This window comes from Rhea americana, unplaced genomic scaffold (assembly GCF_003343005.1).
Source record: "Rhea americana isolate MKP2758 unplaced genomic scaffold, rheAme1 scaffold_6, whole genome shotgun sequence".
NCBI lineage: Eukaryota > Metazoa > Chordata > Aves > Rheiformes > Rheidae > Rhea > Rhea americana.
Window position 1 is genome coordinate 7,419,744 of NW_028186756.1, and position 13,735 is coordinate 7,433,478.

The following is a 13,735-nucleotide window of genomic DNA, read 5'->3' on the forward strand; positions in this document are numbered from 1 at the left end:
AAAAAAAAAAGTTGTTGTTCTCAGGTTTCAGTAGTGTCAGGCTGGTGAATTGTGACTTTGTTTCGCCGTGAGACTCAGGGTGGTGGTGTTATTCCTGGGAATGGGATTGTGTGCTTGTGCATGCTTCTTCCACATCTGTGTGCCCCCATTGGTTGCCTAGAGCTGATCTTCCCATTTTATGGATAGTTCGTTGTATTTCTGTGATCGATTTACCACCTATTTACTTAAACTAGGTAAAATTARCAACAGAAACAATGTGCGTGCATGCCCGTGTATCCCTTGAGTGAATCTCAGTATTGATGTAGTGGTATCTGTATGCGTCGATGTTATAGATATATATATATGCATTGAGTGTGGACACTGATTTTTTTGTCAGCAGCTTCATCCTTTCTGTACTGTGCTATCCAGCCCAGATTTTTGGGCATACATAACTTCAGCTTTTTTGTTTAGCATTCCTGAAATGCACCGCAACATGTGAGCATTGCAGGACTGAGAAGAGTAAATGTGCATAAAATTGGAATCTCCTTTGGTTGTTTTACTTTGCTAGTTACGCATGTTTGGCGTGCAAGAAAGAAATATATTTGATAGACCTTACAAAGTTATTTGTATTTGTCTATAGAGATTTACATTCCATATTTGAAATTTTATCTCCTGTGTATTTTGTTTGGGTTGTTAAAACCTTTCGTGTTGTTTGAAATTCAGTGCTTGTAGTCTATCTAAAATCCTTGGCAGGTACAGTAGCTCAGTGGAGTACAATTTTTAACCCAAACGACTTTTTGGAACAGTGACAACTGAAAAACATTCTCTTTTTTCTTTCCTTCTTTCTTCTTTAGATTCTTTATCTTTGTTCAGGAGCCTAAGGTTGCTTGCTGATCACAAGAAGATGTTTCTTTGGGTCTTTCTGGTTCTGTCATCTCCAGTTTCTTCTACAACTGCAGATGCTGATATATCTGTGGAAATTTGCAATGTTTGCTCCTGTGTGTCAGTTGAGAATGTACTCTATGTCAACTGTGAGAAGGTTGCAGTCTACAGACCAAATCAGCTTAAACCACCATGGTCTAATTTCTACCACCTTAACTTTCAAAACAACCTGCTAATTGTTCTATATCCAAATACTTTTCTTAATTTTACACATGCGGTGTCCTTGCAACTGGGTAATAATAAATTACAGAACATTGAGGGAGGAGCATTCCTGGGTCTCGGTGCATTAAAGCAGTTGCACTTGAACAACAATGAATTAAAGATTCTCCGAGCTGATACCTTCCTTGGCATAGAGAACTTGGAGTATCTCCAAGCTGACTACAATTTAATCAAAGTTATTGAACGAGGAGCCTTCAATAAGCTTCACAAGCTGAAAGTCCTCATCCTTAATGACAATCTGATTTCTTTCCTTCCTGATAATATTTTTCGATTTGCTTCTCTAACCCATCTGGATATACGAGGGAATCGAATACAGAAGCTTCCATACATTGGAGTTCTGGAACATATTGGGCGAATTGTCGAATTGCAGCTGGAAGACAACCCTTGGAATTGTACTTGTGATTTGTTGCCTTTGAAAGCGTGGCTGGAGAACATGCCCTATAACATCTACATTGGCGAAGCTATCTGTGAGACACCCAGTGACTTGTATGGAAGGCTGTTGAAAGAAACCAACAAGCAAGAGCTATGCCCCATGGGGACGGGGAGTGACTTTGACGTGCGCATTCTGCCTCCCTCGCAGCTGGAGCCGGGTTACAGCACACCTAACGGCCACACTACGCAGACATCAATGCACAGATTAGTCACAAAGCCTCCGAAAACTACAAATCCTTCTAAGATCTCAGGGATAGTAGCAGGCAAAGCGCTATCCAATCGCAGTCTCAGTCAAATCGTATCCTATCAGACCAGGGTGCCTCCTTTAACGCCTTGTCCAGTTCCCTGTGTTTGCAAAACACATCCRTCTGACTTGGGATTAAGTGTAAATTGCCAAGAAAGAAATATAGAATCAATGGCCGAACTCGTACCAAAACCTTTAAATGCCAAGAAACTGCACGTAAATGGCAATTATATTAAGGATGTGGACACCACAGATTTCACTGAGTTTGAGGGACTGGATTTACTCCATTTAGGCAGCAATCGGATTTCAGTAATCAAAGGAGAAGTTTTCCGCAACCTTACAAATTTACGGAGATTGTATCTCAATGGCAATCAAATAGAGCGTCTGAGCCCAGAAATGTTTGCTGGCCTCCACAATTTGCAGTATCTATATTTGGAATACAATGTTATCAAAGAAGTCTTAGCAGGCACTTTTGACTTAATGCCAAATTTGCAGTTGCTCTACCTGAACAACAATCTTCTCCGAAGCTTGCCAGCATACATTTTTGCTGGTGCACCACTTGCTAGACTGAATCTGAGGAACAATCACTTCATGTATTTACCTGTAAGTGGCGTTCTTGATCAGCTAAAATCTCTGACACAAATTGATTTGGAAGGTAATCCGTGGGACTGCACGTGTGATTTAGTTGCTTTAAAACTGTGGCTTGAAAAACTAAATGAAGGTATTGTGGTGAAGGAGTTGAAATGTGAGACACCTGTGCAGTTTGCTAACATTGAACTGAAGTCTCTGAAAAATGAGATCCTCTGTCCTAAACTCCTAAACAAGCCATCTGCTCTGTTCTCTAGTCCTGTGCCTGCTGTCACTTTTACAACACCGCTGGGACCAGTTCGGAGTCCTCCTGGGGGCCCAGTTCCATTGTCCATCCTAATCTTAAGCATATTAGTTGTGCTTATTTTAACAGTGTTTGTTGCTTTTTGTCTTCTTGTTTTTGTGCTTCGACGCAACAAAAAACCAACTGTAAAGCATGAAGGGATTGGAAATCAAGAATGCAGTTCTATGCAACTGCAGCTAAGAAAGCACGATCACAAATCAAACAAAAAAGACGGACTGGGAGCAGAAGCCTTCATTCCTCAAACCATTGAGCAGATGAGCAAAAGTCATACTTGTGGCTTAAAGGAGTCTGAAATGGGCTTCACGTTTGCTGATCCACCAGGGCAAAAAGTCATTCTGAGAAATATTAATGACAAAGAGAAAGATTTATTGCACGTGGACACCAGAAAAAGACTTAGCACAATTGATGAACTGGATGAATTATTCCCTGGGAGGGATTCCAATGTATTTATTCAGAATTTTCTTGAAAGTAAAAAAGAATACAACAGTATAGGGGTCAGTGGCTTTGAAATACGTTACCCAGAGAAGCAACAAGACAAAAAAACCAAGAAATCTCTAATAGGTGGTAATCATAGTAAAATTGTAGTAGAACAAAGAAAGAGTGAGTATTTCGAACTAAAAGCTAAACTTCAAGGTTCACCTGACTACCTACAAGTCCTTGAAGAACAAACAGCTTTGAATAAAATATAGGTCATGCAATCTTATTGCCTACAGAGGACATTTATTTAATGATGAAAGTGCCTTTTGTTGACTTTTAACTTCCAAATACTATATTATATTGACAGGCATAGAGACAGGGGTATCCAAGGGTGTCTGATTAACTGTAGCTGCATACGATTTGTCCAGTAGAGGAGAAATTCCTTAATAGGTTTTACTACATAAAGCTCATGCCCTGTGGAATCTTGTAGGGATACTGCAAACTCTATTGCCAAAGGGATGCTTTATACACGTTACACTGAATTTAACCTCAAGAGGCATATATGTTTTGTACCTTAAATGCTAAACCTTCGTCTCCTTGTGATTTGTTAGCGCAAACACAAGAAACCTGGTACTGGTGTTTGTACCTCAGCTGGGTCCTTCATCCTGCACGTGGATTTAAGTTGGTGGAACTGGAGTAATCCTTTGATTTGTGGTGTTGTAATGGCACTATTTAAAGATTATCTGAAAAGTAACAAGCATGCAAAGAGAGAACATTCGATAGTATGTGTAAATTGGTTACATTTATGGCCTGCATCTTGAAACCACTGGAATTATAATGTTAAATTGTGCAAATATTTGTTTAAAATATACCATGCATTACATACCGATGAAATAAATTTGACCACTTGAAACATACCTGTCTATACATAAAATTAAAAACAAAAATAACCTGACTTCTGCAGCATTTGTGGTGATCTGAAGAAAATATTTGCTGTTTATGCAGAATCTGTTGTAAGACTCATCTCCAATTAAAACTAGAGTTCCTTCTCAGTTATGTGAAACGCTTGCAACCCTAACGGGTTTTCCAAAATTGTCAAAGTGCTTACTGTGTGAGCGTAGCAGAAATTATTTTTGTAATATAATTCATATTTATGAAATACTTTGTATACTAAATAGGAAAATATGTACTCCTTAATATGTATTTAATATGCCTGACTTGTTTTCCTGATCACAATGCATTAATCATTCAATATAAATAAAAACAGAACAGTATACCAAACAAACTGGGGATGTAATGTATAGAATTATCCAGAATTAAGTGATCAGGTATAATAATAATAAAATTGTTCTGTATTATTCTTGTGAAATTAGCATATTATCTTATTTCAGATTTGTTACCAATGGTGCATTTTAAAATAGATTCATTAGTTTTGTAGTATTGTGTCTCAGGCAATTTACTTGCCATCAGTTGTCTTGCTTTTCAGGGTTCTACAGCTTAATCTAAATAGTTTTCACTACAAGTATTTACAGGAATTYATGGTAAAGGTAATATTTTAATTGTATATGCATCAGTTTTCTATTCTTACTATTTGTCTGACTGCTGTCAATCAGAAAATCTATCAAAACAGTGAACTATATAGCAAATCAAGTCTATTTAAAACCATGCTGTCAAATGAATCTAGTGGTCCCAGTTCAGTTCAGAATATTGTATAGTTCATATTATGCGGAGTAAAAATTTGCCTTTGTGAAAGCTGATTCTGAATAGCTAGAAAAAAAGAAGTAGTAGGGAAAAGGGAAAATACCCACTTCATCTCACAGATAGATGGTAGCTTGAGATGAGAGTAGAGATGTACTTGGTAAAGTATCGTACAAAATCTATAYTATGAGATTTAACATAAGTTCATTGATGCGAACAGGAATTTTTTCATTCATTTCAATGAGCTTTGGATAAGACCCTCTATCTCCTTTGCTTCCAGAACCTCTTTTTCCATCCATCTTTTATAATCAGTCAATAAATAAATCAATCAAGATTAATAGGAAATAAGTATGAATGTTTTTCATGAATTTGAAACTAGCAAATATTACAGCGAGACCCACATTACTGTGGGGAAGGCTGTATCAGCTTTTTGCATTGTAAACCTCTAATTTCAGGGCTTTATGACACTGTTGTAAAATTTTTATTCTGGTATGATACTTGGCAAACAGCCTGGAGTATATTTTTTAACAAAGTTTAAAAAAAAAAAAAACACAAAAAACAGAGCTTCTTTATTTAAAAGAAAGCAAAGAGACATTTTCTACTTTCAGACACATTTGTTTATGCTCTTGTAACCTAGAAAGAGGGTTGTTTTATTATTTTCTCCATAACGTAAAGTATATAAATAACTTCAGATAATAAAATGATAACAAATAAATGACTGAGTTTATCTTTCAAAAGGCTGCTGTTATCCATGAACAATAATTTACTTAAATCAAAATGTCATAGGGATTTTCAGGAGACGGTTACTATGCATATATGCATTTTTGGCATAAAAAATTCCTAGCTGCCCGTTGATGCAATACATTGCCAAGGCTTTAAAGAGGGCGTTGGAGCTTACTGTTCCAGGAGCGTGCTGCTTGCGGGGTGCTGAAGGCGGCCGGCCGCGACGGCCCGCGGCGGCTCTGCGGGCGGCCCGAGCCCGCCGGGTCCCTCGGCCCTGCTCTGCCCAGCCTGCGGGCTCTGGGGACGCGTTGAGGTTCGCTGGGATTTGCCAAGGCGTGAAGCTTGTGACACCCTCTGGCATGCTGCCGCAAGCTGTCACGTTTTGTCCCATACCCTTCTGGTGAGAGGCAGTGTTAAAAAAGCATACGAAAATAGCAAATAAACTAAGACTCTGAGGTGATGTTAAAACCAATGTGCTCATGACTCACGTTGCCCTGAGTCAAAAGAGCAGTTGGCAAGCAACCATACCTTCCTCAGCTAGATAAATTGAGTTTGTTTTCCTCTCTTCTTGTGATGAAATCTAGTTGCTGATTAAGAGAGGAAGAACTGCACAGTTAGGCCTATGCCGGGTCAGATTTTTCTACTCATTGAGGTCTCAAACTCGTAAAGCTTTTAGGCTTAACCTAAATCACATGCTATGGTACTAGTCACGAGCTTAAAATGAAACACTTGCTCAAGAGAGGGTCTTAAGTGGAATTTTGTCATTGGCTTGAAAAGAAGCAGGCACAGAAATGTTACTGTGTGTAATAATAACCCATAGAGTCCGGTTGTCTAACCACACACCGACAGTTGCTCTTCTCCCGTGAGTTGTTCAGTGACTCTTTTGGGGTTATGCAGTTAAGGGTAGGTTCACCAGCATCAAAAAGGTTGCACGGTCTGGACCCTTCCCGCAGAAATTGTTCCGTAGTGTTTTGCGTGTATGGTGCAATACGTAGGCATACTAATGTGAGTAAAGAATGCAGAAGCTCATCGTTTCTGTGACACTGTTACTTTGAATGACAACCTTAATGTCGATTTATTTCCTCCATGGTTTGAAGGCGGCGTGCGTGTCTGTACAGCAGTTTTAGTGCAATGTCCATTCAAATCTACAGTCGGCCTCTCTGGGAAAGTGACTCTTCTGATGTGGCTCAACAAMTCTGTCTGCTCACATTGTTGGTTTGAGTGGCCGTGCTTGTAAAATGGCTGTCAAGACCTACAGACGTGACCTRCGTCAGTGAAGGTGTTAACACAATCTGTTGCGTTCATTGTATTATAAAGAAGTTTACACTTTCTAAAATGAAATCAATAAAGTATAATCATTTCCATGAAAAAGAAAAAACTTGTGCAATTTTATCAGAAAGCAACTATTACGGTCCACGAACGCAAGGCCATTAGACAATTTACATCTTATGTGGTGTTCCAGATTACCAGTTAAACACTTGAAATCTAATATTAATTTTTTTCCATGATTTTTTTTTTTAAAAAAAGCCATAAGGATGATATAAATTATGAAGAGCATGGCCTTGTGAATACTGTTAATAAATGTTTCAGAGAAACACATCCAGAACTTGATGGTGGTATAATATCTATAATATTTTTTGCATGATTTGTACATTAATATTGTATGAAATGAAATGAGCACAGTGAGTTTTTTTTTTTTTTTTTTTTGGTTGTATCCAAAGAGGTGGGAAGGAAATATAACAAGAATGTATTTATATCACTCTATTTTGAAATAAAATAAAGAAAACAAAACATACTGTTTTTACCCTGCTTTGATCATTCCTATTTTAGATTAGTTTATAATAAAAATAGCTACTTTTAACATCCAGTCCAATGTAAAACAAAGAAAACTGTTGTTTATGACTTTGGTTTGCCTTCAGCAACATCAAAATGCTAGCCAGTATTGACTTGAAATTTTGTATGAAGTATTAATAAAATTGTTTGGTGCAATGGTATCTCTGAAACTACAGTTTGTTGAATGCCTGTAACATTCTCTTTCAGATTATTTGTATATGGGAGAAAGAGAATCTATTAAGTAGTTAAACATTAATGTCTTCTAATCACCTGGGACAGTTTGTTATTGTTGTTTAATGGAAGTTTATCCTATTGTCTAACAAAATCCTTTTTGCCTCAGTTACAAAAATAGTCCCTCAGAAGTCGGTGGAACTTTCTGCATTAGTGACGTGAGCAGAATTCTGTTTCTGGTTGGATTCTGAGATCATCAACATAGAAGTGTTTGGAGGAACAATCACGTAATGCTAGGGGCATTTTGATTTTTTTTTTCTCCCTTTCTCATTAATCACCTTGAATAAGACAATTTTGTAGAGGCACAAAATTAATTTATCTTTAATTAATGCTTTGCCCAAGGAAAAAAAATCCATACATCTTTTAACTAGGATTTTTTTTGTATATATATAAATGAAGTTGAAAAGGCATCTTCAGGTACTTTAGCTTCCAAATTTAGATTTTATAGTAAAACTGTTTAACAAAGTGTAATAAAAATCTTCGTGGACGGGGAAAGGAGCAGGAACAGAACTATGTCTAGATTAAACATTCCCCTGCTGTGCCAGATTTCACATGCAATATAGTGCTGGGGAATGAGAATCAGATGTGATACGGACTAGAAAATCAGGACTTGATACTGATATATTTTTTTTTCACTACTAACTGCAGTTGCAGTTGGCTAGGAGCAAATCCATGGCATTCATGAGGAAAGTAAAGGCCTGCTCATATATTCAATAGGAGTTATTTCTAAAGAATAAATTGAGAATCAAGAGTAAATATTCATGTCTTGAAAGTAATATTCATACATTGTTTTCCTGAATGTAGAGGAACTCAGCAGTTTTCTTGTAATATATTTTTTCATTATTTATTTTTTATTTCTAATTGCAGTTCATTCATCCTTTTGTATTCTGATTGATACTGTTTTGAGAAATAAAAATAGGAATGCTAATGCTCAGGGCCAAACTCCTCTCAGAAACAGGCTTCAGTGGAATCAAACCAGACTTATCCTAGTGACCAGAAAAGCAGAAATTTACCGTATTAATTAATCTGATTTATCTATCACTGAAATCAAAAAGATGCCGAGTCATATTTTTACTAGAAATAYAAGAAAAATGTCTCAAAGAAAGAAAATATAGTCTTGTTTTTTTGTTCCATTAATTTGTGTGGCAGAGCTATTATTAGTTTTAAATAACAGTAGGATGGAATACAGTGTAGGAGCAATCCTGTTTAACATCCATGGGACTTTTACTGTTTCAAGAGTTGTGGGCATTCTACAAATGTAGCCTGGGTACAAAACTATTTAGGTTTCCTGCTTTAATACATAGACTTGCATTATACATAAGATAGCTTCCATTAAGATGAGATGTTTTATCTTCTCTGTGTAATGGAACAAACTTACCTCACTCCTCTCCCTTATTAAAATATGGACTTTAGTGCAAGTAATGCGTATTTTACAGTTAAYTCTATTCATAGTCATTGGTAATATTTAAGGTCATTTACTGATTGCCTGGAAATACTGCATTTTGAGTAGTGTGTTATTTCTAAAATACCCCTCTTCAGTCACAGAGTGATACTGTGTTATATTGATTTTTTTCATTCTCTTCATATGAATTTTTATAGCCATTTAGTACTAAATAATTTCTTAAGGGCAAAAATAATCAGAATAAGAAAACTTAACTGATACTACATGTGCATTTTATATGTGTATGAACATACATCTGTGTGTACGTGTCAGGACAGAAACTGGCATAAATCAACATTGATGGGCATACAGGTGTTTTCAGGATGTGGTCTTTGCTTAATCAGAAGGCAAAAGGGGAGATCTTCCTTAGTGAGTTTTCCCTATCCACAAGCATTTCTTTTCTTGATTTAATCTCATGTCATTTCGTAGAAATGTGTGCCCAAGCTTTCAGGGCATCCTTCAACTTCATGGTCCCATTTCATCTTCCAGTTCTTTACAGCTGAATATTTGTCTAGACAATGATTAATAGCAGTTTCCAGAGAGAAATCAGCTTTGCCAATTTGGGGGGAGGGGGGGGGGAAAGATTTTTCTAGATGGTTTCTGAGTCATGTGAAATGATGTATGATCCAAAACAAAGAGGAATAGGGAGTGGTTTAAGCTTCCCTTAGGAAGATTAGTGCTGGTCTTTTGAAGATGGAAAATTGTGTGTTTTCCTGGCTGTAAGGTGTACAGTGTAGGTAAATGGGATTCCAGCCTTTGAATGCTGGCAGCTGGGCAGTGGGCTAAGGGCTGCAGCTGTCTGCTCCCATTTACCAAAGCTAGGTTTTGGTATCGCTTGTCACTGAAGTGTCTCAGACAAATAATTTAGATTAAAACTAATATGATATGTATTTCCTAATGAGAATTTCCACCAAGATGTGGGTACATTTGTGTGTGCATTGGTAGTGCTTGGATATGGAAGTTACTCCATATCTAATATTTTTTGAACAGTTTTTTTGGTAGAGACTTTCTTCATGCGATACATTAATGCTCACATCTGAATATGAGTCACTGCAGAATAAGTGAATCTCAATGAGCAGAGTCACGAAGGGCAGAGCATTTTGACAGATTTTTGAGCTCTTCACTGCAAGAAACTGCAGGAAACAATGTACCGTACAGCAGATTTCCTTGCTCCTCGGCAGGATTTCAGAGACTCTGTGAGTCCTTCTCAGCAGGTACTCTTCTTGTCTACTGACTGCATGCTGCAAATAAGACTCCAAGTAGCCAATCTGGTATATGTGCAGTCTATGTTTGCTTATACCCCGAAATAAATTTGGGAGGAATAGAATGGGAGAAGAACGCTCATTTTTCTGAAAAGCGAAACAGGCTGAATTTGGATTTTTCAGGACTGAACTAGAAGAATATTTTCAGAGATTTTAAAGAATGGTCACAGTGTTGGATCGTTATTTGTATTGAGAAAATATTTTACTAAGAGCAAGTAGCTAGTTTTATATTTTTAGCATGTAGCTTTTGAACTTATTCAGTTCTTCAGTTAAAATATGCCCTGGGAGCCAAGAGACTCCTAGGTGCAGCTGAGGGCAAAATTTAGCTGCAAAGATACATCATAATTGTCTTGCTACCTTCTACGTGGCAGAAATTAAATGCAAGGGTTTGAACGTTCCCCTCTCTGTTTGCTTTAATTGGAGTTAGAGCAGTCCCATTCTTCGGGACCAGTCTTCAAGGTCTGATCTTGCAGCCAGAGGTGTGCCTGCAGACTGATGAAGTTGGCAGTAGGAATGCAAATGTCATACCAGGGGGTCATGCCTCTGGATGAAGATAATACTTTGTAATAAACGGGATTCTTAAAGTTTCTTTTCTGACTGTTGCCATACAGTTATACTGCTTTATAGCAGTAAAGACCTTTACTTTTGGGATCAGTCTCAATAAACTGATAGGCTTACAAATGTGATCAGGAGTTTTGTCCAGATGTCTAGAAAACAGCTTTTAATTCTCGTGGTTTCCTAAGATATAAATGAAGAGCAACAGCATCTTGAATAACCTCTAATTAAGATTTCTTTTTATTCAATGAAAATGGCCTTTACCTTAATTAGGAGAAATAGACAAAAAAATACTTTGAGACAGTTGAGGTATTGTCAGTAAATAAGGTCCCCGTTTTGTAGTCCTTGCTCAAGATTATCAGCCATAGAAGAATTAGGAGATTTTATCCTGTAAGCAGCTTCCCCTAGAATTTGGGCTTTCACTGCGGCTGTTGGAGCAATGCCATGAGTGTGGTACGTGATTTTCGTGATGTTGTCACAATAGTCACATACACAGTTCAGTGACAGGCAGCAGTAATGGCCAACAAGACCAGCAGGAGTCTTGACACATACAATATGTAGCTTTGTCAAGTAATTTAAACTCCCTTCCATCCCTTTAGCATATGACAGAAAAGATAGTAAGGATTACATATTTTATAGCGTTTGGTGAGGATTCACTTACATTTGTAATGTGCTTTCAAAATGAAAGCAGTATGCAAATGCTGAGTATTATTAGCATACAATCCATTTCAAAAGGGGAATGCCATTGTACTGTACATAGTACTCTATTGTTCAGATTGAGAAATATCACTGAAAAGGAGTAAGCTGGGTTTTCCTTTCTGTATACTTTCCTCCTTCACCCGTTGAATAAACCTGTTTTCTTTATACAGAGTAATACAACTCTCAACCCTGTGCAAGAAAATATGTAAGCCTAAAAAAGATAAGCAAAAGTGTTCCCTCCAAAGAGAACATCTGCAATATAATAATAACTCTTTTTTTTTTGAGAATACAAGATTGGCACCTGTGGCAGTTTCTGCTTGCGTTAGCAACTTGCATGGCTAAGACATGGAATTGGAGTCAGTTCGTGTTTCCTCTGTCCACATGAATATTCCCTTTGACGTTCTGCGTGTATCAGGCTAGTTCGCCTAGCATTGCTTATTACCGCATGGGTTTGAAACAGCAGTATGTGTTCATACATCCTTATCCARATATTTGTCATGGGGTTACCAAAGAGGAAGTCCCGAGAGTCAAATGAAAGGTGATGTGGTGGGGAGATGACCTCTGCAGAGATGTCATCTCCTGTACCCTGTGGAGCAGACCTTTTTGGCACAGCCTAGAAGGTCCAGGACTTGGGCGAGTGGAACAAGGTTGTAGCAGGGCTCAGTAGTGCCCTTCTTTGACAGTGCAGGAAAACAGAGTAATGGGAGCAGGGCAGCTCTGTAACCAAACATGTATGATTTTGTTTTGACTAGCTCAGTACAAAGCACTGAGCTTTGCACCAGGAAAAACAATCTTCCCTTCTGGGTCAACTCTAAGCTGTAAAGTTTGAGGCTGGACTGGAAGAACTTGTTTGACCAATTGTGTTTTGCTCCACAACATGGCTAGGCCAGGACCTACCTCAAATCTGGGGAGGTATATCGGTATATCTTTTTTCCCCTTTGTGCGAACAGTGTGCAGTCAGATTTGCATTAACAGCTCTGATTCTGTAATATACCACCCATAATAACTGTCCATATGCAAAAGCATCATCACCATTCGTTATTGCTAATACCATGGATGGTAGGTGGGGAGAATTGATTTGTACCCCGAAGCTTAGTGTGGTGGCTGGATACTGATCCTTTTGTTCCATAATTGCATAATTTCTATACAATTATTTGTTTTCTGGATCACACTACTAATACATAGGAGAGGGAAGGCTTTCACCTTTTTTCCTTGTTGCTCTGGGAAATATAAATTCCTTTAGTCCATTTCCAAGCCTTAACGAGCAATGAAAAATCCTCTACAGGAGAACTCCACTGTGTGTAATGCACTGAAGATGGCACTGTAGTAACAACTTCATACTGTGAATGATAAGATATGCTTATGTTTGTTGCTGGGAATTTATGATTTTTATTTATTTATTTAGCTCAGCAACAATAAAACCAAAGGTCGGTTTAATGTGGCACCAGCCGGCACAGCTATTGTAATTAAGGCTGGAGAAGTGGTTCCATTACTTAGACTTATGTGTAAGGAGATTCCAGCTCTGCCCAAACTATGTGGAATAGTTTAGTTGATCTCAGTAGCTAGTTTTCTCTCTTTTATTTATTTTTTATTTATTTATTTTTTATTAAAACAGCAATGACGGTAACAAAATCCTTCCTGTTAGGGTATCATTTCTTCATCTATGTAACCTTTGAAAGTCATATTAACACTAGTACTGTGACTCTCTAAAGCATGTGGGGGGCCCACAGGTCAAGGCCTCATGGTTATTGTTTTGTATTATACAAATCTTACGGAATTCAGTTTGCCCTCAGGTTGGAGGGTTTTAGTTGTATGAAATAAGTTTCAGGTTAAAAAAAAAATAAGTTCTAGTGGTAGTTAAGAGTCATAATTTGTTTAATGTCATTAGAATAATAAAAAAAAAGAATGAATGAAAGTTGGCAGTTCTAAGTGTCTAAACTGATGTCTTCATCTATTTCTTTACCATCCCTTTTAAACTCCTCACTCATAGCAGGTGGGAGTTTTGGCTTAGTTTGAAGTGCCTGAGTAATGGTGCCCCTGTGCAGGGATTATTTTTCACAGCTACTTCCATCAGGCATATCTAAGCTATTTTGGAGGAGGATTAAAAATGGAAAGCTTACATTCTTTTTAGGATTTGCTCTGCTCCTGAGAAGTCAGTGGAACTATTT

The 13,735-nt window shown here is 37.6% G+C and overlaps 1 protein-coding gene across 1 annotated transcript; it reads left to right on the plus strand.

The window, feature by feature from the left end:
• Nucleotides 1–864: 864 nt before the first annotated feature.
• SLITRK4 (SLIT and NTRK like family member 4) lies at nucleotides 865–4,100 on the plus strand. Its single transcript, XM_085319640.1, has one exon. It carries the CDS (start codon nucleotides 884–886, stop codon nucleotides 3,395–3,397), a length of 2,514 nt encoding a protein of 837 aa, XP_085175766.1. The 5' UTR covers nucleotides 865–883; the 3' UTR covers nucleotides 3,398–4,100.
• The last annotated feature ends 9,635 nt before the right edge of the window (nucleotides 4,101–13,735 follow it).